General features: G+C 49.4%; 3 protein-coding genes across 6 annotated transcripts; 2 read left to right on the plus strand and 1 right to left on the minus strand.

The window, feature by feature from the left end:
• Positions 1 to 592: 592 nt before the first annotated feature.
• On the plus strand, positions 593 to 15,763 carry LOC131214011 (uncharacterized). 2 transcript variants are annotated; one of them, XM_058208312.1, is made up of 8 exons: positions 593 to 917; positions 4,881 to 4,997; positions 8,546 to 8,618; positions 8,694 to 8,863; positions 8,954 to 9,235; positions 12,168 to 12,485; positions 12,572 to 14,445; positions 14,531 to 15,763. In XM_058208312.1, exons 2-8 carry the CDS (start codon positions 4,935 to 4,937, stop codon positions 15,567 to 15,569), a joined length of 3,819 nt encoding a protein of 1,272 aa, XP_058064295.1. In that variant the 5' UTR covers positions 593 to 917; positions 4,881 to 4,934; the 3' UTR covers positions 15,570 to 15,763. The 2 variants fall into 2 exon arrangements, with proteins under 2 accessions (XP_058064295.1, XP_058064296.1); XM_058208313.1 differs by having other exon boundaries at positions 14,541 to 14,777.
• Positions 15,764 to 15,925: 162 nt separating this feature from the next.
• On the minus strand, positions 15,926 to 19,840 carry LOC131213950 (serine hydroxymethyltransferase). 2 transcript variants are annotated; one of them, XM_058208198.1, is made up of 3 exons: positions 19,119 to 19,840; positions 17,497 to 17,696; positions 15,926 to 17,389 (listed from the first exon to the last, which is right to left on the minus strand). In XM_058208198.1, the coding sequence occupies exons 1-3, from the start codon at positions 19,320 to 19,322 to the stop codon at positions 16,186 to 16,188; spliced, it is 1,608 nt and encodes a 535-aa protein (XP_058064181.1). In that variant the 5' UTR covers positions 19,323 to 19,840; the 3' UTR covers positions 15,926 to 16,185. The 2 variants fall into 2 exon arrangements, with proteins under 2 accessions (XP_058064181.1, XP_058064182.1); XM_058208199.1 differs by lacking the exon at positions 19,119 to 19,840 and adding an exon at positions 17,788 to 17,929.
• A 928-nt stretch (positions 19,841 to 20,768) lies between these two features.
• Positions 20,769 to 25,318, plus strand: LOC131213951 (BTB/POZ domain-containing protein 17). 2 transcript variants are annotated; one of them, XM_058208201.1, is made up of 5 exons: positions 20,769 to 20,934; positions 21,425 to 21,622; positions 21,711 to 22,710; positions 22,819 to 22,994; positions 23,473 to 25,318. In XM_058208201.1, the coding sequence occupies exons 2-5, from the start codon at positions 21,542 to 21,544 to the stop codon at positions 23,725 to 23,727; spliced, it is 1,512 nt and encodes a 503-aa protein (XP_058064184.1). In that variant the 5' UTR covers positions 20,769 to 20,934; positions 21,425 to 21,541; the 3' UTR covers positions 23,728 to 25,318. The 2 variants fall into 2 exon arrangements, with proteins under 2 accessions (XP_058064184.1, XP_058064183.1); XM_058208200.1 differs by lacking the exon at positions 20,769 to 20,934 and adding an exon at positions 21,159 to 21,239.
• Positions 25,319 to 26,178: the final 860 nt, after the last annotated feature.

Raw genomic sequence — 26,178 nt, forward strand, 5'->3', positions numbered from 1 at the left:
AAACAGCAACAGCACACAAACAGACGGAGGCAGCCGCCGCCTGCTAACAACGCGCCATATTTGTCCACTCGTGCGCTGTCTCCGGTCTCCCGGACCGGAGGACCGGACCGACCTGTGTCCGCGATTGGTCATCGACGGGCGCGCGCGCGCGCTCCATTCGTTTCGCGTCTTCGACGTCGTCATCGTCACCAGTGCCATAGTGCCATAGTAGTTGTCAGTTGTATCTCATTCTTTCCATTTTTTCCTATCAAAGAAGTCCTACGCACGCCACACGACCTTTGCGCGGATTTGGCTTACGGCGCACCGCGGCTGGCTGGGCCCACTCATGGTCAAGCTCAAGCAGCCCCCAAGCTTCTTGCGCAACTGTACACACACACACACACACACACACATACACACGCACACACACTCTAGAGGTACTATCAGAATCGCGGATAGACGATCGCAACGGTGGTGCTTGCGATATTATTTCACGCCTCGTGTTCAGCGGATCGGTTGAGGATTTCGGATAGACAGACGCAGAGCGCCTCGGCGGACTTGACGGACTCTGTGGCCCACAGATTTACGAGGGCACCCGGGGCATCCGCATCCGTTTTCTAGTGGCTCGTGACTAGGATTCCTAGTGACTCGATGTTGTGATGTGCGGTGTCGTGGTGGCTTTCTACTAGAGTGTATCGACTTCCGCTCACACCTGTCCCACTTTGGCTTGGGAGAAGTTCGTGATGTGTGGAGGTGACACCGAAGGCACCACAGCAGAAAAGCACACAAACCAAACCCAAATCGCGTAATAGTGTGTAGTGCGTGCGTGCGTGCGATCAACTCGCTCTCCAATCAACTTCAAGACGAGGCTCTAATCGACCCGGCCACCAACCAGGTGGTGGCTTCTGCAAGGATCTCCTGCACGCGAGCGCGAATCGGTAAGAAGATACGATACCGGGGTCGATGCGTTAAGTCACCTCCACGGAGGGTTTCCGAGGTGTTCCGAGTCGCCTCTGAAATAGATATTTGCTATTCGGCGCAGTGCTGGCGTCAAAGACAGCAGACGTGTCGACGCGTAACCTTGAAGCGGAACCAAGAGTGCCTGCAAGCTTATGGCAAAGGGACACGCACGCATTCCGCACCGGTTTTCGGTCTGCGTGGGCGTGGGCCATCGGTGTCGTGATCGGGCACTTCCCGAGCCGCAACAGTTCCTCGGCCTGACTCTCTTGCTGGCTCTCTGCACTACGACCGCGGCCTACCACGGCTACGACCTTGACCTTGAAGCAATAGACGACTGGCAGCGCCAGTACAGCACGGCACGGTTCCATAGGGTGATCCAGTGCAGAGGGAGTTTGGATTTCTGAACCGACCGATTGCTTGTCACTACCACGGTCTGGAAACTGGAAATATTTAGGAAGCCACGTTTGATGTGATACGAAATGGCTAGGCTAGTAGGCAGGCAACAAAGCGAAGAATTTTCGTATTACGTCGCCGCGTGCAAGAGAAGCCAATCCACACCCACATTAACGAGTGACTGTTCGCGTCGCTTTTCTTTTTTTTGCGGGTCTGCATCTACGGCCGGAAAAAGGTTGGCTTTGGCGAAATTTTGAAACCGAAAACATGCACGACATTTGATTCCAATCCGGAATCCTTCGGATCACACTGAAGGTGGACCGCCCTGTACAACTCTCGCATGACATAACACCGTAACAGAAGCACCATAAAGAGCCTCACGAACCCTTGTGGGTCGGGTGGGTGCCTGGGTGATTGGTTATGCTGGCGCTAATGGTACGGTTCAGCGCTTAGCACCCAGCAGGAAGGGGGAGGCTCAAGGCAGGTGCATCGCCGAGGGCTACATACACTACCCTCACGTATGCTTATACCGAGCACTTATCCCTTGTCTGGGTAGTGAGTCTTAATAATAATAGCATTATTATTATCATTGATTGTGACAATAATAATAATGAAATGAGTCGAAGGCACCTCTAGAACTTTGTAGCCCACCGAGACATTCTTTTGTATGAGTATTATTATTAGAACGGACCGTAACGGCGCGCTCAAGTTCTGACGGCTCAAACTGACGTCTTTTGCTTAAAATTCTGCTAAATCGGTGTGCGCAGCCCGCAGATAGATGATCCCTCGGACGAGCCACCGACGACGCTGGGACATTGATTGAAAATGGAAAGCATCACGAACAAAATTGAATTCGTGACGGATTCAACTATTAGAATGTTTACTGTTTCTTCGTCGTCGTCGTCGGCGGCACTAACCATTGCCACCTCACTCACACACGCTCATGCATTAATCATCAGCATTACAAATGATTTACCCTCCCTCTCGACCCACCATACCGAGTTGAATTGACAACCATAATAGGATGGCACCGCTCGCTGACCGCACGCCAGCGCTGACCGCGACGCGACGCGCACTATCTAAGGCCCGACCCCGGCCCAAGGACTTCCGTTGCTCCGTTGCTCTATTTAGTGGGCAATAAGTAATTCAACCCCCTTCCCCCCCCCCCCCCCACGCCACGCCAACCCCATTCCATCCGACACCCCTCGGTGGCTTTCCAGCGCTGACCGCTGACGGTCGGATTGTGCGCGATTAATGTGCGCTGCGTACACTAGCGCTGCTAAACGACTCTACCGAGACCTGTGGGTGGGTGGGGGGTGTTGTGTAGGCGTTTTGCCACCAGGAAATAGCTCACATTCCATTCCCGGCCACACCGCATCGCAGCTGCATCGGCGGTGATTTACCCGCCGTCGCCCTCCCAAGATCTCCGTCGTGATGAAGAAGTCGCTGCAAGTTGCAGTTAAGGTTATTCGATCGGGACCAATATCCCTGCGCAAGCTCTAAGCTCAATGCGAAGTCAATTAAAACCCTCCCCCAGGTACGCGACGATGACGTAGCCTACTCTATGGCGTTCGAAATGAGTCAACACAATTTTATGATCGGAAACACACGTTATCATTCAGTATGGTCTCCCTGAATATCAATACGCTTGCTCCAACGAGACTCCAATTTAAAAATTCCGCCCCAGAAGTGAGGTTCTGGAAGGTCTTCAAAATACGCTTCCGCGCTATGACGTCATCATTTGATGAATAACGCTTTCCACGCATGTTTGTTTTTTTCTTGTCTGGAAACAGATGGAAGTCGCTAGGGGCCAATTCTAATTAATACCGTTATACGGTGCATCAATTTGAACTTTAATTCATGGATTCGCCATTTTCAAAATGCTCTTATGACAGGGTGGATGCTAAAAACTTACAACAATATTCTAAATTTATTGCTTTACCAGTTTTACCAGTAATCCGTTAGCAAAATTCCATTCGCATCCCAAAAAACTGATGCTTACACCTATTTGGGCGATTTCTGGACACGAACTAATTTCGGAGCTGCACCCATTTTACACAGAGGTTTCTGAAATCCAATTCTTCAGTCAAAATATTGATTATACTGCTCAATGAGATGGCTAGGCCTTATACTAAATCTCTTTCAGTGATTCGACAATTTTCCAATACGATAACGTTTCTGACATAAATCATCTTGAATCGTTTTGAATCGTCGACCACGTTTAAACTCAGAACCCCCCCTTCAAACCCCCTAATTAAAGGTGAATAGTCCTTATACACTTTCAACATTCGTCCATAAATTTCCTTTGCCTTCCTACCTTCCAAAAATAAAAATGAAATCACTGCACGATACTTGATTTTTTCGATTGTAAAAAATACTGTGACATGTCGACAATAAATGCATTGTTAAAAAACATTAAGTCACCGATTGAAATGAAACTTCACATTCATTCACATGAAGAGTGTACCAATGTAACAAAAAAAGTTTGGCTCAAAACATAATAAATACCCTAGTATATGTGGCTCGTAGCTCGTCGATCTGCCTGTCTCCTACGGATTAGTCGGTTCCTGGGCGAAGGGCGTCAATTTGAATCGCGGCCATGACTTGAGTGTGCAGAACTTGAAGCTGGTACCTTCATACGAGGCTCTCCCCTGAGTAAACTAATAAATAAATAAACTGGCCGAGGTGCGTTTGCTTTCGACGTCCTGCAATCTAACAATCGACGGAATATAATGACACAGAGTCGGTCTGATAGGTCCGAAATTCAAAAACTGTCCCCAACAAAAACGAATGGACACTACTTTGCCACGGAGATCCGGTTGGCCACTTGGTACTGATGTTTGACAGTAAGTTGGAGTTGGGCCAAGCCATGCCGAAACAGGTGAGGCTAGCGAAGCTTTAGTCCACGTAGTGCCCAGCACCGACCATGGGGGTGTTACGGCAGTGGGTGGGACACGTAATCGGGGTGGGTGGTTTAACCTTGCCACCGTTTGAACGATGCGTACGCGCGTCGGAATTGCCCCGTCGGTGGGGTGAATGGTTGCTGCTTCCTTATTCTTGCGTTGCGTGAGCGCATCGCTCTTCGCCGCTGCCGCCGCCGCCAGCCGCCAATGTGTTGTGTTTTTGTTTTTCTCCTCCGCCTCAGGTCCAGCGCCGCCACCAATTTCACCAGCTTGGCCGCGAGGTTCGTCACAGTTGAGCTGCCGTTTGGCGGTTTACTTCCACAAACCTGACCTGAGTCGGACGGAGGGCATCAATCGCTCGCTTTATGATGTGGGGAGGCGTTCGTGGCTTTATTGGGCGCCATTGTGGGCTAGAATAAAAACACTACCACCAGACAAACTATAGTGTCCCAACGAATGTCCTTTCGATGTCCTCTGCCGTAAAATGAAACCAATTTCGCCAATTCGCCTATGCTGGCGACGACATTGGGTGTCTGCCCCGTTGGGTCGGGGGTGTTCTGGAATGCCGAGCGTGCCATCAGACGACCTTCACCAGCGATGACTACAACACATATAGTATATACTCCGCTTTGTTTTCATCCGCAGCTTCAGCCGCAAGTTTAGTGTGTGGCACCCGAAGCCACAGCTACGCATGGTGAGATGCTCCCAAGTGAACAGCGACATGATGAAGCGACCCAGGGAACGACCGGCACCAAGCACCAGGTACGTATAGATTGGTATTGCGTTGACGAATGCCCACACGACGAGGGCGAGCTACTTACGATCGTTTCCCGATCTTGGAGACTGACAACTGCATAGATCTAGGCGCTCGATCCCGGCTACTCGAAAGCAACCTATATAATAGTACACATGACGCCAGGCGAGCCACGAGTCTTGGCGGCAGAATCCGAACGCCGTACGCCGCTTCATCCAGATCCACAACTCAGGCTCTGGGACGTGCCCGATCGCCGCCACGCATTCTGTGTGCATACGAGGGCTGATCAAAAAATTTCGCGACGTTTAAATTTTTCGGCAATTTTGAGTAATCAGTCAATTTTTGACACCTGTTTTGCTTGGACAACAATTGCCTCATCAGCGATGCCATCTTTGGCTCCTAAATCGTATCGTACCGACGTCCTTTCATGGTCTCCTTCAGTTTCGCGTGTCAGAAAAAGTCACAGGTGGCCAGATCTAGAGAACTCGCTCGCTTTGGCATTAGTAGTGTGTTCTTTTGGCCAAAAATTCGCGCAAAAACCACGACGTGTGAGCAGGAGCGCGACGGCCAATTTTGGGTTTCCCACAAATCCGCGTGAGCATAACTTGTAGGAAATATTTTTTATTGACTGTACTATCTTTGGGCAACAACTCATGATGCACCTCGATCCTGCAATCGAAGAAAGCTGTCAGCAAAATTGTTCAAATTTGACCTGACTTGGCTTTTCGACGTTCACATCTTCTCGGCCCCCCCCTAAGAAAATTTTTAACCACCGCTGCTAAGCGCTGCTTTGGCTCATAATAGCTTCGCCCCAAGCCACAGTCAACATTTCGATTGCGCCCGAGCTCTTTATTTCGTTTTTACACAGAGTTCAACAAAGATTCCTTTTCCATTCATTTTTTGGAAGAGATAAAAATCGCCGAGTGCCAAATCTTGTCCAAGCAAAACAGATTACTCAAAATGGTCAAACTTTTCACCATTAGTCACTGACATATGCAGCAACTTAACGCCACAAAAAATTGAAAATCGGATATACGTCAAATGTCGCGAAACTTTTTGATCAGCCCTCGTATATGAGAGTTGCACGGCTCGCCGGGCGCACCGGTAGTTGCGGAGTTGCGTAATGGATTCAAGAATGCCGCGCAGCGCCAAACATGTGCCTCAACTCCACCAACTCCACAAACTCGCACAGGGTGTAACCGACGATGACGTGCCGTTAGCCTTTCGGTCCACCGTGCTGGGCACCTCCACCGAGGGCCAAGCACCCTTCCACCGTGTGCTTTACGGGGAGCTTTTCGTCTATTCTGGGATTGCGGTTCTGCTGCTGCGCGAGAAGGGCCGCGGCCGCGAACTGGTTAGTAGTATGCGGCAAGGCAAACGCATCGACCACATTTTCCCACATTTTCTCGCCCCTCGTTGGCCTCGAAGGGGGTTGCAACCCGCCCGTTGTTAGAGATTAGCACTCACTCAATGCACCTCACCTCAATGTGCACTGGTGGTTCGGTTTCGCGATGATCGTGACTGCGTCGTGACGCGACACACGACGGTGGGTGTGTATTGGTGTACCGTCCCTCCCACCCTTCCACCACCCCACTATCACCTCTAACGCCGCGCACGATGGAGCGCCCGGTGTGCGGTTCTTGCCCTGTCTATGTCGATGGCGAGGTACGCTATGGGGTACACCGTACACTGCATTGCACTACACGACGACGGTCTACTAAAGATGTGGAGTGCCGCGAGCGCGAGACGTTTAGTTGCTTCTTACTCCCCCATCGAGCTCGTTCGATGAGCAGGGGCTGGTTAAGAATTCGATCGACCCGCGTAACTACTCACGGAGCAGTACAGCGCGCCCACCAGGCGGCGGCGTGGACGTGGACGACCTGGCGTGCGCCTCTTGCGGTCGTGTATATCCGAATAGACACGATACACGATCGACAGGAGCGGCCCAGGCAACGATTGCAAGGTGCCACCGATCGTAGGTCTGCGTACGACGCAGCCCCGGTTCTGTAGGGGGGCTTGAGACTTGGGCCCATTCCGGTCCAGATCCTAGTAGCGTCCGTCAGGGAGTCAGATACCCACTACGGCTACACTCTCGTTCGCCATGTCGGCATCTCTAAATAGGATCCCCGGGTTGGTCTGTGACTTCTAGTGCATGTGTCCTGGGGACCTGGCCCTGGATTGATCAAGCTGACACTTGTTTGGTACGCTCCAAACCGAACCGAAACTTCCGTAACCGCGCGGTGGCCTGACGGTAGAAAGTGAAATGTCCACGTCCAACTCTACTCCGTTCTGCGACTGACGCAAAGAAAAATACGCGACAACAAACGAGCCAGACAATGAACGGTATGGCGGAAGATGGTGCTGTGTGGCTGCGGTCTGGGTCGGTATACTGTGTGAGTCGGTATGGGTGACTTCCATCAGTCGCAGCTAGCTGAGCACTAGCCTCTGCCTCTGCCTCTGCCTGCCTACCGAGCGTGGCGTCGTGTCGAGACCCCATTCTGATCAGGCCGGCCCCAACCGGGGCCCATCCCCTTCCCATGCGCTCGCCGTATATTCTTCACCGCCCAGCGCCCACCCCACCCCCACACACGGCGTGCTAGGCGTGCGGTTGTGCTAGCGGAAAACACCGCGCACCGCGCACACGGTCCAACGGTAAGGCACCGTTCAGTGTGCGATTAGCGACCACGGTGTCGACCATCCAGCCAGCGTCCACAACTCCACCACGTTCGGTAGTCCCTGCCCGGCCCGGTCCGGCGCACAGGTCCAGGTGTAGTGCCCGGGGTAGTTCCTACCTATTGTGGCGCCGTTATGAAAACTCGAAGTGCGTGATCTGCTTCTGCCTTTACATGTGCCCCCCGGGTGAAACCAGAGCGGCCTTGAGCTGATCGCTTCTCTGTGACCGCTTCTGCGTGCAGCGCATTGCGGCCTTGCGGGTCACATTTGTTTGCACACTTTTTCTTATTACACTCCACAGCACCGGGAGGGCACCAACAGCCACGAGTGTCACGATAGTCACATTTCGGCATTCGGCTATCTGTCTGTGCGTGCGTGTGTTACTTGTGTGTGGGTGGGTGATTGTGATTTTAGAGAGTGTTGAACGAAACCGAACAGACCGCCAGTGGAAGGTGCGCGAATGGTGATAATACTGATCGTACTGCCAGCAGCATGCCATCTTCACCAGCCGAAACCACCATCACAGTCAGCAAGTCGTCACCGTCCTCCGTCTCAGCAGCCTCCTGGACCAACTCAACCGGAGCGCCCTCACCGCGAAAGAGCCTCTTTCCACAGCTGGTCAGCTGGAGACCGTGGGGACCATGCCCAGCCAAGCAGACTTCGCACACAGGATCCCGATCGCGATCCCGACGGTGTCGCCCGACGGTCCCGTGTCTGGGTGCGGCAGTCTGGGAGGGCCGGGCCGAATCTGGGAAACGATCGTATCGATGCTAACAACAACAACGACGCTACAAACGACTGCAACCAACCACAGCAGCACCAGCAGCCCTCGGCTGGCTGGAGCTACCTGACACGTATAATAATTTCCGACGACTTTCCACAGGTAGCAATCAGGGGGGGCGACAACAACGCCGCCCCCGACGACGACGACGAGGTCGAAACAGTCAACCGTGAAGGTAATTAGAAGCGCAGCGCTCTGCAAGTACCCAGAGATCTCTGACCTCTTGTTGGTTGTTGCCTTTTCTGCACAGAGGAAATCATCAAGAAGCGTAAGACGGAGTTGACCACCACGCGGCAAACGGAGACCCGCATCAAGCGGCAGCTTCTGTTTGAGGATGGCAAAGTCATCGAGGACTCCGGGCCGATCGTGTCGACCAACACGATGGAAGACACCGACCGACAGGAGACGGTGCAAACCGAGGTAGGGCAGTTCGCGCAAAAAGCGGGGTAGCGGGGAGCCGGACCGGACGGGCCACTGAAGCGTATCCTTTTCTTCCCCCGTCGCGCGCAGCATCGCGCACTGGGCGATCCAGCGAAGGAGCAACCGGGCACTTCCGATGAGCGGCAGGACGAGCTGGGGCGTGATTGCGGCTTGCCGGCAGCACACGCGAAGGGAGCCGAAAGCACCAGCACAACTACCACACCAAAGAAGCGCGGCGATGGCACCACCGTCGCGGCCCTGCCCGACGGGCTGCTGCGCAACGTCAAGGAGGAGGTATCCGTTTCGCGCGAACACACCACCGAGCGCACCGAGGTGGCCGAGCAGCAGCATTTCGGTGATTTTAGCGACGAGGTAAGCAGAACAACATCACCACCACTTTACACGCCAAGCACGTAGCTCGCAAGCTGCGCGCACTTCCTTTCTGATTGAAGCGGGCGGGCGCGCGCAGTACGAGCTTCCGGCAGTATGAAAAACAACTCTCCAGCAGCACATGCCGGGAGCGGCCGGGACCTTGTTGGGGTACCAAACATCATACCATACCGAGATACAACGGTTCATTTGCATAGTCCGTACATTAGGCATCGATGACTTCAACCTCTTCCTGTCGTTGCCTGAGGCTGGTTCTCGGTGTCGGTTTTGATCCGGAGTACCGGACGACTGATCCCATGCGCCTTGGAAGAGCCCAGTTGCATAGGGTAACTGGATGAGATCTGCTCGATCGAACAGTTATCGAACGCTGTCAGTAGTAAGTCTTGATGCCGATTGATCGATTTGAACGTGAGCGGAACGGACGCCAGACTTTAAGTTGCTGCTATTTTTTCATTCATTCGTCTCTGCTGTGGTCGGTACTTGAAGTTGTTGCTGGCTGGAGTTTATCTGAAAGTTCAGATTCAGATTTGGTGTATAATCCGGTTCTTGATGAAATTTAATAGTTTACGTTCTTGGTTGGGATGGTTGGAGAGGATTTGGGATATGTCTTGGTCTATTTTACAAACTGAACTTTCTGAGGAGTAACCATAGCATTTTAGAAGTATGTAGGCTACTGTAATGTCGACTCCTCAGAACTGAAAAGTTGGTGCTCGGTGTATGGCATCTGCGCCTAGCGGCAGATGAAACACGGCAAGACGGTTCACCGTCTTGACCTCTCTCTCTGCTCTCCCGGTGCAACTCTCCATTCAAAAGATTCTTCTGCATCTGAGAAAACGAACGAATTGGTCTCAGGGTTACGAAAGCATGTCGGAAAACCGCTGGCGTCGTGGCCGGCGAAGATCGCGGCGTGGAGAACTGTGATCGATGTTGGATCGCCGCCGCACTGTTCTCGGATTTATGCTTTCGCAGCGGGCCGTATTCGTGTGGAAGCGAGCCAGCGAACACATGCTCCCTCTCCTTTTCGTCGCTCTCCCGCTCTCTTTCTCTCCATCGGAGGAGATGGCCTTTCTCTCTGCTGATTGCTGTGCCATGATCTTCGTACGAACCCAATGGAGCCCGGTGAGAAGAGAATGGCATGCCAGGATACATGCCCGTCTGGAGTCTGGAAAGCCTCGTGCGCTAGAGAGAGAGAGAGAGAGAGAGATAGAAAGAAAGAAAGAGAGAGAGAGACACCCAAGATTGGGCGAGGGTCGCTCGAGGAGCCCGAAAGAACGAGCCCAAGGGCTACCGCGAACAAGACACTCGGCTGCTGCTGCTCGGTAGCCAAGAAAGGTGGGTTAGTTTGTGCGCGAACCCGTTCGACAACCTGCTCGCGAGCGCGTTGCTCCGTTGCACACACAAAGCGGCTCTGTGGGCTCTTCCTCTCGGAGTCGATCGGAGTCGGGGCATCGAGTGTCAGCAGTCAGCGGCCGACTCCAGACAGGTTGCCGCAACGCACAATGCACACAGAACACGCTTAGCATAGGAGCGTAGTGTAAATACCCAGCCCGTAGCACGCAGAGATCAGCCTATCCAACCGACGTCAAATGGATCCTAAGGCGACCAGCATCGTGCGCATCGTCGTGTTGTGACAGTTGGCCGATCGATTGTTTTTACTGCAAAAGCCAACGGTTCGGTGCGTGCGTGGTGTGTAGTGAAAGGTGTCGCGCTGCAATGTGCCGAGTGCCCCGTTCCCGTTGTTCCGCTTCCAGTGACACGAAACTCGGTGTCGTGCGCACGATGGGGTATGTAAGGGGTTTGCAGTTCACATAGCCACAGTGCAAGCCGTTATACGCTACGCCTTGAGTTCTGATCCGTCGCCCAGAACCTCCGACCATAAGAGACCCTTCGAGGAGAGTACCACCGCGCTTTGCAGCAACTCCCCCGTGCTATAGCAACTTGTCTGGGCAGACATAAAAAACAGAGCTTACAGAGCCGTTTTTCAGGTTTCAGGTATACCCTTGGTGCAAGTGTGTGTGTGGGTGTGCTTGAGTCTTTCTCCCCTTTGCAATGCTTGCTTGCGCGTACTGTTACAGCGATTTTACACGGTGAACTCTAATATCCAGTTGCGCTGCGCACAATCAACCACAAACACAACACACATTCTGGCCGAACGCATACCAGCATACCGGACAAAAACTCAGGGAGGATAGCCCTCTCTGCCAAGGTGGCGGATCTCTGCGCTCTCTCTGACCGTGGGGACCCCGTGATCCTACGGTATGGAAGAATACCGCCCTACGGCACGCCATCGCTTGGATGGCCCAAGAACGGAACGAACGACCGATAAGAAGAAGCACGGTGTATCGGGATCGCCGCAAGGCGTCTTGCAGAGCACGGTGCGCTACATTCCTGCACACCCAATCCAACATTCAACTTTGCAACTTGGAGCTACAGCACTCTCCGTTCAGTGCAAGCAAGCTTTTACGTAACAGTATAGGTACATCTTCTTCGGCACCATATTGTAGGTGTAATGTGTGTGCAGCGAACCTATTGTGTTTGCGTCCGCGAGTAGCTAGTTTACAAGCACGTCTTCAGCAGCACCGCGAGAGCTGAATTCTTGAATTGAATTGTGAGCCAAGGTTCTCATCCGCTCCTGACGAGCATTACCCCCCGGGCGTCTTATGTTTCTGGGGTACACTCTGGGTTGAAAATGTTACCTGTTGCAATTGGAGGGAAATTTACAATTTAATTTGCAAAGGCTTCATAGGTTACGCTTACCTATTATTGGTTTCGGTTTCCACAACGCCAGAGAACCAGAGGTTATGCCAGAGGGATTCCCATGGCAATCTTATATTTGACACTCTTAATCCAACGTCACCGAGCGTCCAACAGTAATCGTGGTGGTCCTTTGTCTTTCTGTCGTCTGTATTGCCAGGCGTACCTTGGTGTAGTCCGCAGTGGGGTAGGGGGAGACATCCGGGAGCTGCTGCTATCGGAGAAGGCACGCGCGGAGCTCAGCCCGCCCGGCCAGCCGCAGGTCGTTCAGCACACGGTCCAGACGAAGAAAGTGATCGACCGAGAGGACACGGACATCCGGCAGCTGGTGAAACCGGACGGCACACTGGTGACGGAGAAGCAGCAAACGCGCCAGCACGAGGAAGTGCACGACGACGAGCTGCCGCCGGACTCGGGGCCGTACCCGCTGCCCAGCTTGGACCAGACGCATAACGACGAACGACTGATCGAACAGAAGGTAGAGAAATTCGAAAGGAATTGATGGGTGTTTTTGATTTGCTCGGCCTTGTGTTGCTTACTGACAGTTTGCCCCATCTTTTGCAGTCGTCCGCGCAGCGCTACTACAAGCAACGCGACGAACAGCATGTGGATCTGCTGGAGAACGGTAGAGTGATTGGCCACGAGATGCGGTACGCGGCGGAGCAGACACAGCTGGAGAAGGACGGCCAGACGGTACCCGGTGAACCGGGCATGTTGTCGGACTGGGACAGTCTGTCCGATCGGTTGCGCAAGGCGCGCCGGTTGGGTCGCCACCCGAAGGAACTGGCACCACTCGGCCCGGGGAACAGCAAAGCCAACCAACATGGGGCTGGACTGGGTTTCCCGGCGACCGGCGGCCCGGGCCCAGGGCCGAACGATCGACTCGATGCGCTCACCAAAAAGCCGCTGGACTTCGACATGGAGGAGGAAACGCGTAAGCACGAAACGAACAAGTGGCTCGAGTGCCACTTTGGCAGCGAGTCACGCTCGTCGCGCGACTCGCACGAGGAACTCGACGAGCTGCTGGTGGAGCCGACGAAGAAAACCTACTTCAACGTGACGATCAAGTCAAACGACGGAACCAGCTCGTTGCTGGGCACTGATACACCCGATCATCGCCTGAATTACTCTGCCCCGAGGGCTTCCGCGGGTGTCAAACGGGACCCGCTGGATGCTATTAAGGGGGAGCCTACCGGCCTCTACCCTGCCGTCACACCGCTGAATTGGTCCAACCGTGGGCCAGGATCGTCGTCTCCTGGCTGCCGCGATCGGCGAGGATCACGTGAAGATACACCGTTCGGTAGCGGTGCCGGTGGGCGTGGTGGGTACCGTAAAGGGTTCCGCGAAACCAAAAAGCACGAAAGCCCGGAGCAGGTGGTGACAGACAAGACGGGCAGCTACATTACGTCTCCACCGTACGTCACGGAACCACGAGCGACGGAGCTGGGTGGAGATGGTCCGCGAGATCGGCCTCCCAGGCAGCCGTACGGCGCCCATCCAGAGCAACCGGATGGCAGACCGCAGGTTCCGCAGCGTCGTAAGCAGCTCGCACAATCGTTCGCAGCATCACGAGAGGATCGCTCGCTCCAGGAGCACCAGCCACTGCAGCACCAGGCTCGGCAACAACACCTACAGCAGCAATATCCCCCGAATGCCCGGCAACAGTATGAGGTAAAGCCGGCTAGAGGGGTTGCAATAGTTCATGGGTACGGCCCACGCAGTCGCTCGGTGTCACCGATTCCAATACCGCCCGTAATGCAGACGATGCGCAAGCCTTACCAGAAAACGCGTTTCAGCAGCATTCAGGATCTGAGTCATGGTCACGGCCAGGGCGGTGGCGAGCGATCTGTGAGCAGACCGCAGAGCGCACTGTCGAAGTCGAACTTCGTTGGATCCGCCATAGGAAAGTCGTTTCGCAAGCTAATGGGCAAGATACGCTCCAACAGCGCTGAACGGAAGCTGAAAATGAAGAGCTCCAAGCTGCAGCAACAGCAGCAGCAGCAGCCGCAACGGTCTTCGTCGCCCGTATCATCACTCGTTGGACAAGGGTCAGCGCGGCTCAAGCACCAATCGACGACTTACCAACAGTACAACGTGATCGACGGTCACATCAGTAATAGTGGTTCGCCGCCGCCAACCCTCGAACAGCAACGGGACGCTCACGTCGCGACGGACCTGCCGCTCTCCGATGGACCGGACCGACCCACGCTCAGAAGGAACGGGCACAGGACGCAACAGCACCAGCCGGAAGTGGTGGATAGCACGAGTGGCAGTGGTCTTGCGCCTAGACAAACGTACTATCTCGGTGAGAATCCTTACGGTGCAGGCATCTACGGCAAAGAGAACAAGTATAGTGATGCAACGGCCACCGACATGTCTGACACCGTCGGTGTGGGACCTAAAGTGCCGGGACGGCACTACACGTCTTCGCAGCCTCGGTAAGTACCCCACTTTTTCTCCGAAGCTCGGAGCTCTGAATGCCCAATTGCTAACCTGTGTGTTTCCGTTCCGTCCGCTTCAAAGGGTCTTCCAGCATCTGCCACACTCCAATCGCCATTCGAACCTCGGTAGATTCAGCAAAAGCACCAACCGCCTACCGACAAGCAGCCATGGTGGCCATTACGAGCATCCGGAGGTGCAGTATCTGAGCCGACCGGTCGCCTCATTGCACACCCATAGCTCACAGACACTGCCGCGCAACGATCTCCACCATCAACAAAACAAGCTGCTCCACGGCTCGAAGCCATTGCACTCATCCACGATCAACGTGTCGATTGTGAATAGGGTAAATCTGCCGCCGACGAGCCCGGTGGCAGGCCAGTCCCAGGTGCTCGCCACCTCCGGTCCGGTCAAACCGGCGCGGTCCTACAAGACCCTCAACCGCAGCAAGTCTTTCAACGTTCACGGGCTGAACGGAACCAACGATCCCAGTCCAATTTACCTGGAAAAATTGCAACGCAACCAGCATGCACCGGTTAGCGGATTTTATCGGTCTAGCTCGTACTTGGAGGAGCAGAAGGATCCATCGTCGTTGCAGCTCAAAAGCCCGTCGATCGTCAACTATATTAGTCGAAGCACGCGCGATTTAACGAACGGACCACTGTACGAGAGTGACCGTATTGATGCCGTGGGGGAACCGGATAGTGGGGGGGCAACGCCCACACTCGACAAGAAAGGGATGTTCCTGCGGAACCTGCAGAACCGTGCCCCTGAGCTGTATCGCACACTGCACGAAGGGGATATGTGCCGTGAGTCGCGCTCAGCATCCCGCGACTATCTCAACACTTACATCACCCGTGGCCAGGAGCAGGCGCTCGGTTCCCGGATACCCGTGGGCCCGAACAAGGACACGGCCAGTATCGTACCGCGCAGTGGTTCCAGTCCCGACGATTATTCGGATCAACGGAAGCACTTGACAATCCGGAAAGGTGCCACTTTTGGAATGGCCGATCAGCAAAACCTACCCGTCAGGTACAGGGTAGAGTCGGATTTGAAATATCAACGAATTAATGATAGCCCGAACGTGGGCGGGGTGGTCATCGAACTACGCAATAACTCCTAACCGATGTGCAACATCAGGTGCCAAAACGTGAGTGGCGCCTGGCTGGATCATTAATTTTACGCTAACTTATGCTTACATCAAAGTACTCATGTTGTGCCACACGCAAGAGACCGCATTCCCGTACTTCGAAGTAACTTCACTTGATTAATATGAACTTTTTGTACGCCCTTAATTGTGTTGTCGAATAACAATCATAAAATTTTGTCACACACGTTCGAAACGTTATTTCTCCGTCAAAAACCAGATGAGATAACAAACCCGCGAGTTGTCCTACTTCAACGCGACGCAACCACGAGCAACACCAGAACAAACTATACAAGGAATTAAGTTGAAATTGTCGAACAAACAAGTAAGTTTCACCCAAATTTACAAATATTTTTATTCGGAGTAATCGCAGTTCGATGCTACACATTTCTCCCACCACCGCCGCTACGTTTATTGTTTGAAGAAGGCTGACATTTTGTCTGAGCGGTCAGGGGGCATAACTAGATCTAAACCACATCTCTTCCTTTAAAATCATTCTTGGAAATTCATTGTATAGCCAATTCTATAGCAGAACTCCGTACAAGTGATTTACAATGTGTGCAATAGCGTTGCAACGTAGACCTTTATTATGTTAGAATTCCTCATAGCCAGGCAGAGGAAACTGTTCACTGTACCGTTCCACTTCCTGTCGCAGGGCTTGAACCTTGGTGCTGACCTCGGCGTTCTCGTGGATGGTGCGCTTGAAGTCGACCAGCTTCGGCCCAGACAGGGTGGCAATCTCTTTAGATAGTCGCAACCCCCGATCGATGAAAGCTACAACCTGCTTCATGTCGTCTTCCACTAAACCACGCGTCGTCAGGGCCGGCGTGCCAAGGCGAATACCGGATGGGTTGAGGGCCGATTTATCCCCCGGCACCGTGTTCTTGTTACAAGCGATCGAAATTTCCTCCAAAATGTATTCCGCCCGGGCACCCGTAATGCCCACCGGGCGCAGATCGACCAGCACCAAGTGCACATCGGTACCACCCGTCGCGACAGAATACCCCGCATCTAGCAATCCTTGGCAAAGGGCACGCGCATTCCGAACCACCTGCTCCTGGTACTCACGAAACTCGGGTGTTTTCGCCTGAAGCATACATGTTGCAATACCGGCTATCGCATGGTTGTGTGGGCCCCCTTGCAGCCCTGGAAAGACGGCCTGGTTGACGCGCGCCTCCAGATCGTAAAGTACCTTATCGCCGTTGGGCTTGACGCTTCGTACACCTTTACGGAAGAATATAACGCCGGCGCGGGGTCCTCGTAGCGTCTTATGAGTGGTGGTGCTCACTACATCCGCGTACTCGAACGGCGAGGGAATGATGCCGGCCGCAACCAATCCGGAAATGTGTGCCATATCGGCGAACAAATATGCCCCGTTCTGGTCGGCAATTTCACGGAAACGCTTGTAGTCCAGGCAGCGCGAATAGCACGAGATACCGGCGATGATCACCTTAGGCTTGAAAAGCTTGGCCGACTCCTCCAGCTTGTCGTAATCGATTAGGCCAGTCTCAGGGTTCACTTTGTACGGCATACTTTCGAAGAAGATTGAAGTCGCAGAGATTTTCTTCGTTTGCGTCATGAAACCATGTGTTAGGTGCCCACCATCTGGCAGATCCAGTCCCATGATACGACCGTGCGGTTCGATCAGCGCTGTGTATACAGCAAAGTTGGCTGGTGAACCCGAGTACGGTTGAACGTTGCATCCCCATTGCTCTGGGTCAAGACGGTAAGCCTCCAATGCTCGCTTCTGAGCAAGCAGTTCGATCTCGTCGATAAACTCATTGCCGCCGTAATACCTACAATCATACGGGAAACGGGAAACGCTCACCAATAAAAGAACTACTCTGGACGACCGTAACTACAGAGAGCAAGCCCTCGCAACTATTATACTCAAATCACCCACCTCTGGCCGGGCAGTCCTTCCGAGTATTTATTGTGCAGACAAGAGCTCAGGCACTGCAGTACGGAGAGTGAGGTGAAGTTCTCGCTGGCAATCATTTCCAATCCACGTATCTGTCGTTTTTTTTCTTTACGTATCAGATCCATAAGCTCCACATCCTGATCCCACAAGTTCTGGTGCAACAATTTGGCACTGCCGGACATCTGAAAAACGAGGTGGATAATAGGATAAGTAAAAATAGAAAACGTACAGTGCACGACACGAATCCTTTTTTGGAGGGAGACTGTTATTTACATTGGGTTTGTTGAATTTGCTCATTTTAAGGCCCGGAAGCTTAGTTGCTTAATGATTCTTCAACTCAACTGATTCCAACAGCAAGCGAAACCGAAAATGAACCACCAAGCGTATTCGTCTTTGATTACTGAATGATTGATGCTACCATGAGTTGAACTTATAAGCCACCCCGTGAGCAGATTTAGCTTTTTAGTTGTTAGCTTGATCTGATTGAGTACGCCCATGACGTGGAATGTGTTCCTTTCTACGGTGCGATAATCGCGGTTGCCCAGCATCCGTTTCCTACGCTCTTGATCGGGATCTTTTCAACCAGGAAAGAAAAACAATCTTGAAAACATCTCGCATGTTTTTGCTCGTTCGCCTCAGCTCTCTTGACATGGGGCAAATGACGATCGTTCGCTTATCGCTGTACGCGAAATGGAGGTACATTACCAACCAACATAGTCCGTGTATCATGTTGTTGCTATAACTGTATCACTATCGTCAGTGATGTGCCACTAAGTGTGTCTGATCCGGTCTGCATTCAGTGGGTCCGATCGACGACATCAATCAGCAACAAGGGCAATGAGGCCGGTTATTTATTGTTTTGTGCAACCGCACGGAGCAATGCAAACTCGATGCCACAATTTTTGTATTATGGAGGCATGGAGGCGACCTTGGCTGCTTTATCACTTTTATAGAGCACATACATAGGAAACAAATGTAACGAACCTATCGGTAGCAGTGCGTTGCACTGGCATTGTAGAAGTGGAACGCGCAACGCGCAACGCGTTACTATTACCGTGGGCACCGTTAGCAAACAATAACAAAAAGTTCTGTTAATGGTTAACAAAATACTGTTGCTGCATGTGTTTGCTGCTGCATACAAAATCGTTATCGCCCGCAGTCGATCGTAACTGTTACCGGGCGTGACTGTTAGTATCAGTGCGTTGAATGAGGCAATGACGATTAACCACGACCAACCCATCGTTTTGTTGTTTGGATGGTTGAGAGTCACCAATATCAGGATTTAAGCCCTTAGACAGCCGGGTTATAATTGATAGCGGCACCAGCCTACCCAGATTGATAAGGCACAAAAGCATAGATTCCGGATTAAAGTTAAACTTCTTGCATTATGGAGAAATCATTAACACTTCACTTTATAGTGATCATAAAACCTCACCGGTTTTGATTAAGGTGCAATTATGTGATGTTTATATTCCAGGATTATTTAGGATTATTGAGGATCAGTGTTCGATCGCGCCACGTGTTATGCGGTAGGTTTATCCAATCAATCACTTCTCAATATCCGTATTAGTTAAGGTCATTATTATAGGACAGATAAAACTTACGTTGGATGATGTTTTTGGCAAAGATGATGAAGCAAATCGAACAGACACGGTGCTAGCTGATGGGGAGCTGAAGCTATTGGGCGATAATGCGTTTACGCGGTCCGCGGTCCATGCAGGAGAATCGCTGTGCCGCGGTGATGCGCGAAGAGCCGCATAGCGACAGTGCGTGGAAACGAGAGCAATATATCGTTTTGCAGCGAACATCTCGTTCTTTGTTGCAGAAACAGGTTTCGCGTACCGTTACGATCACTCAGGTCGGTTGTCCTCTTGGTCGTTCCTACGCTTGCTCGCTGGTGCCGTTTCACTTTCGTTCTTGCCTAATCAGGATTGAGAACTTAGGACCGTGCTAGGCGAGCTGTCACGAATTGAGCTACACTCCGAGGCTGCGTGAGTTTTGCGTGACCTAACGCTGCCGCTGCGGGATTATTTCTGCGCTTCATTAGTCACTCAAGAAAATTCAAATGTTCTTTTTCTGCGCCAACAAAACCAGGGACCAACCTGGTCACCGAACATCACGTATCAATACCTCCACTGGAGGTTATCAGTGAGTCGCTCAGGTCATCTTCTGATGATAACCAATTCGAGGCACAGTTTCGGATGTAATCGTAAACAGGCAAAATAAATAGAATTTTGGCACACTTCGTGACATGCTTCCGCGGAAACGTCGTTTCATTGTATTTGAGTCTTGCCGAACTAGCAACAGAGCCATTATTTTTGTTTACACTTTATTTATTGACAGCTTGATGACGTTTCATAGTATTAGCGCACACCGAAACACCGAATGTAGCGACCTTGTCTTTCGAACAAGTGCCTATAAAACACAGCAATAATTTTCTATCGCTATTGCTCTTTACAATGGAGCAAATGAATAACAAATTAGAACTCTGAAACATACTCCTATCTAACCAAGTCTATCACAAACTACAATTCAATCGATCTTACAGCAGAGTTTTTGACACATTTGTGGGACACAAACTGTTTACGCCTCGGCCAAAAACATATAGCTGGAGCCACACGAAGCGTAAAGACTAGCGTAAAGTTAATTTGTAATGTCAAATCGTTTACGCTTCGTGTGGCAGCAAAAATATAAAAACGAAATGTCAAACGTGCTTACATTCGTGTTTTTGGTCCGAGAAAATATAAATAGAAGAGAAATAAATTGATTTTTGAATATTGTGTTCTGTTTTTTTTCTCGATTTTGTTTCTATACCAGCAAATAAGAACTTATATTATCCTCTATTTGTAAACAAAGCGTTGGTAACAATGTTTACGGTCGGATTTGCGGTCGACTGACCTATAAACGTTTTGACGGAAGCGCAGCAGTTTGGCATTAATCTGTAATGCCAAAAACATTTCGTTACGCTTCGTGTGGCCTCAGCTATAGAAGTGCAGAATTTCTGGTTCAAATTATTCGTTCGCAGCTTTTACGAGCGTTGTTATATAGGAGTTCACCGTAGAGTTTGAACTGCGCATTTTTATACGTGCATTTGTAAAACAAAGCTAACCTAGAAACTAATGGTGCATTTGCATACATAGTATTTACATCTACATTCATAAGTAGTAAGCAAAGGCAACGGCCTCCATCGACAAGAAACTCAATGTATCTAGTGCAAACTACAAGCTTAAGCATATTGATTTAGCACATAGAAACCGTTTCTTTACACCGTGGCAATTCATCTTCAACATGCGTTTAGGCTTGCTACGAGCGGAAAGTTAGCGCAAACTTCAATGAAGCAAGACAACAATCGTTCGTTCATCGAAGTTCAAACAAATCGTTCAGAAGTTCAATCAGTCCTGCAAGGTGTAAAATTCGGCGGTAATAAACCGAGTTTTTGTTTACATACGTGTGTACGAATAATGGAAAAATTAAAGTTCACTCAGGATGCTTGCTCCGTAACTATAAGCACGAGTCGAAAAGCACTGCAACAGAAATCTCATGTTACAATACCACGGCACAGTTTCGATCTGAGTACTAAACAGGGACCGCCAAGCTGTCAACGTTTGATGTAGATTGTAGTTGTAATTCCTAATTCCTAAGGCGAAACTGCAGAACAAACACCATCGGCATCTGCGAAATATTCTATTTTTGAGAAGAATCAAACATCCCAAAGAGTTGCAAAGGTACTGAGTGTACTGAGTGATCGCCGATTATATTATAAAAGTGACGATGATTGCTTTCGGCTTGCCGTTTTGTTGCTTTAACTGCATCGCTGAATGTAGCCAACCACATACGCATTGAATACTTCACCAGATAATAAAATGTGATTTGTTGTGTTGTTTCACTCATCTCATGTTTCTTTTTACAGGAAGGTCGATTGAGATCCACCTTGACGAACTGAAGAAAGCAACAATAGTGCGAAATAGTGTGCTGTTGTGGCGAGTCGTTCCGTCAACCCGCACTATACACTTCGCCTTGGTCTGCAATGAATGTGGAAAATGATGTCGAAGAGCAGGATTGTGAGATGAAAGAAGTTAAAACGAACACTGATTACGGGGTGCAACTGGTATGTAGCGGTTGTAGATACCGTAGTAATCGCTAATAGATTTCGCATGCATAAACTAACTTTCTCAATCCGTTTGATTCACCTGTAGCTACACAATACAAAAGGTGTTCTGACAAAAATAGCCAACCTGTACGCCGAGCGTCTGACTTCTGATGTCATACTCGTTGTCGGGGAAAAGCAATATGCGGTTCACCGCATTATACTTTGCGCCAGCAGCGATGTCTTCGACGTTATGTTAATGAATGGCAGCTGGCGTGAATTTAATGACAATGTCGTCAACCTGCAGGAGGAGGAAAGGTGTCAGCTAGTGTTCCCGCAGTTTCTGCGGTACATGTACCATGGCGAGATTAATGTGTCCGTTGATACGGCCGTTTATATATTAAAGCTAGCGGACAAATACAACATCCGCGATATGGCGCAGCTCTGCGTCGATTATATGAAAAAACACATAACCAAGGCGACAGTGAAGGGGTACTTTGTGGAATGGCTACACAACTCTCTGCTCATCTCGTCACAGCGCAAACACCTTGCCACGCTATTAGAAAACTTCCTAAAATGGAACCTAGAGTTCGTGCTTTCTTACTCAGGCTGGGAGCATCTCAATCAAGGTGTTATGCAGTGGTTGGTGCAGCAAAATGATCTGGCTATCCGGAGTGAGTATCGGCTTTACGAAATGGTTGAAGGCTGGTTTCTTTACCAAAAAGCGCTGATAGAAAGCCGGACGGACCTGCACCGCGCAAAAAAGGAAGATGCCATTCGCAGCATGGTTTACAGTGTGCTAATTCACATACGTTACCCGATGATGAGCTTGATCGAGATGGCCAATGTTCTAATGAACCCATGCACGCAGTTCATGAAAGAATTTTTCGTGGCTCGCGTTGCCGATGGTATGAATTTTCACTCGGAGCGACTCGATATAGTCAACGCAGTGTGCCAAACAGAGGCTGGCGAGCATCAGTTTACGCCCCGGCTTTATACAGCGGACTTTTGGAGTTTGCAGATTGCTTGTAATTTTTTCGAAAAGATGGAAAAGTACTCAAGTGTTGCATCGGTTTTCTTTTCGCCAAAAACCTTCATCGATAATGATGGTAAGCCATTTATGTCTTTGGCGATGTTTCCTACATTGGGAAATCTCTCATGGTACCCTTCGCCGCCGCGTTAAAAACGATGCATTTTCATTTCCTTCTTTTCTACAGAGCAAAGCGATGCATGGGACGTGGAATTTTACCCGCTTGGAGTACGTTACAAGCCGGCGCAACTAATTGGAGTATACAGTGCCGCTACTAATCAAGAGATTCCGGAAAGCATTATTCGTACTGTACGGTTAAGAATTACCAATCAGGAACCAACGAACGAGGAGCGTCGTTACATGGTAAGCTAAAGATGCATACATTAAAGTACCAGGATGAGTGCTTACGAGGCCTGCATTAAAACGCCGTGGAGGAGGATATTTCCAATACCAGCAATCGTAGAGGAACAACCTGCGCTAGCGACCATATCAAAAGAAAGAAGTACATTACTATCACGATGTACAGTCACTATGTATGATATTATATCACTACGGGATTTTTAGACAGTTGCATTGACCATGAATCCAGTAGATATGTAAAGTATTTTGGCACCCTGACTTTAGCTTTTTGTAAGTTTTTACCGGAAGAGGATATGGGAAGGAAACGTACGAAATTGACCATTCCGAACCCCTGTTAATCGCAACAGTTAAAACCTAAATAATGATTCATAATAAAGTCCATGCCCATGTCCATGTCCATGAATGAGACTGAAAATTTGAAGCATGCAATTATTGATATTTGTTAAGGATTTTGCTACTATTATCTTGTTTTTATTTTCAGATCGGTGTGTTGATTGCTGGCATACAAAATGATATCGAATACGTCCATAACTGCCGCGTGCGGATCGCGTACTTCTCTAGCGACCAACGGGTGGTAAATATCGACAATTTGGTGCCGTTTGATGATCTACAGCTCTGCGGTGTCCATACTCCTAGTTTGTACATGGTCGGTGAACGGCGCGATACGTTAAAAATTCACGTTATTATTGTGCCATTGAACCAGCATTCGAATGTGTTCAATCCCACGATGGAATAATTTATGGTTTCTATCGTTTTTGCAGCGATTGTTTGGGCGTGTTATACTGGTTTTCAGTTATTTCTATACGCATAGAAATTTAATTTCATACATCATTGGTACATTACTCATGTAGTTGACTACTAACACCGTCGTCGCATCTAGTCTACACAACGTGCCGGCGGTACCCAGACGAAACATCTTAATCCCTTAAAAAGCAAATGAAATTTTTCAACGTTTTCATTTTGCGCAATTATTTTGGTGATTACAAAGCATTTGTTTACATCTTTTGTTAGTTTTGATAACGAACCTAGCTGTCCCGATTACGTATGGGCCGGATGCGGCAGTGCTAGTAGATAACTGACTTTAATTTTTCATTAGTAAATTTAGTGATGCGGTTCTTCCGTAGATTGTCAGTGTAAGCTGCACCGAATTGTATATTTAGTGAAATGTGTGAACAATTTTGTACGGATGGGCTACAACGTTACATAGCAGAATTGCTTGCTACTTGTTTGCCCTATTACTATGTTCGCCTTAGGCCTTGTCGTGAAAATTACCTAAGGTCCTGATTCAGATAGGATATGTTATGGTATGTTCACATAATTGGGTATAACAGAAACATTGACGTCCATACATGGCGTTAACTATTATGTCGTTTGCGGTACCCATGTGCAACTTTCACAATTTGAACCTTAATCGAGATAGCGCAATTGTTTTTCAAAATTTATTGATTGATGGATTGATCCATTGATTGATGGACGTAAACCGAAAAATCTGATGTGATATATTAGCGTTTACTCTGTATTTTTGCAGCAACATATGGTTTTAGTTCATATAGAGAAGCAGTTTGTGGTATAAAGAGCAATTTCAAATCCCGTAAGTTAACTTAAATTCAATTGAATACAAAAAAAATTATCTTGATACATATGCCGATTCTTATATAAATGAATAAAACTACACAACTGTGTAGTAATATGTCCTTTTTTTAAGTGGCCCAAAACCATAGGTAGCAGTTACATCATGATTGATTATGCATGGTTTATTAGGTGTTTGAAAGCTACCCAGTTATTATTAGGTGATTGAAAGCTACAGAAAAGGCATTCAACAAAGGGTGTTGAATAATGCCGTTCACAAAATAGATCCTTAAGGATGGTTTGAGGCCACAAACAGTATGTAATTCCGAATTAGATTAAAACAAAAGCGACATATGCAGTGCAATTAGTAAGAAATTGTGCTAAATCATGTACACAAATGAACCGATCGTTAGATGGAATTAGTGATACCAATTCACAGAACATGGATGGCGAGTTGCTGCCAGTTTTAAGATCAGAGTGCTATATGAAAGGGCTGCTAAATAACTCGAATTGTAAAATCGAAAAACCAAACTGTTAGTACCTCTTTTAAAAGGAATTGTTTAATCATCAGTACGGTTGATCCGTGACAAAAGAAGCATCCTTTATTGGAGATTTTTTTCTGTTGAGTAACAGTTAATTAACTTTGAATCGATGAAACCGGCAGTATAAAGCATCACTAAAAGCACTACCAGTCTTTTGTACAACGTACAGAAAGAAACAATTTAATTTGAAATAAATACTGAGATAAATTAAACGAGTGCAGTACCATGCCTATGCGTTTTCTTTACTTAACTTTTTGCGGTCCATTTCAGCACTTTCTAAATTTACGCGTCAAAAGCAATTTACGAGATGGATGGATGAGGAAATCAAATCGAGGTAATGGACTTTCCTGCTCTATGTACGGTTAGGCCGGTTTTACCTGCAACGAACAGCATTTTTACCAACGTGGAACCGCGTGGTTTCTTTTAACAGTGAAAGACGAACAAAGCCGTATTTGTTCGACGCCATTGTTTACGATTTGGTTGTTTCATCGCATCGATCGTATTAGCCTTGGAAGTTCCAATTACAGATCATCTGTGCAAGATTGCTTTTTCACACTGCGAAACTTCCACCCGTACAACGCGTTTTCAGCGCCAGGGTATCTAGAATGTAAACAAATTTTGTTTAATAAAATGGGTGCCGCGTTAATCGTTGAAGCACCACTGTTTTAAAATCACAGATACACTTATTCTTGGTTGATTCGATTGAGCCAGTAATCGAATCTAAGTGGATGGCATCGTTTCATTTTTTCTTCTACTTACTGTCCTAATAAAACTTCCCGGTATTGTTAGCTTCCTTCGACTGGCGAGTTGAATATAGCGAATCCATGCACTAGTGTCTCTGAATCGCCATTTCCGCACTTCAATGCGCGTATATAGGGGGTACATCGGGTGCACATTTTACACCTTTTACTTCTGCTTCTTCGTCTCCTTGCCTCTTTTTTCTTCCTTTTACTTCTTATTTCGTTTTACTCCAATCTTCTCACTCCGCTCATCCGTTCCACTTTATTGTCCGTTCGCTTACAGTAATTTTACCGATGGCGATAACGAAAGAATTTAAAAAGGGAAATTGACGTCCG

This window comes from Anopheles bellator, chromosome X, assembly GCF_943735745.2.
Source record: "Anopheles bellator chromosome X, idAnoBellAS_SP24_06.2, whole genome shotgun sequence".
NCBI lineage: Eukaryota > Metazoa > Arthropoda > Insecta > Diptera > Culicidae > Anopheles > Anopheles bellator.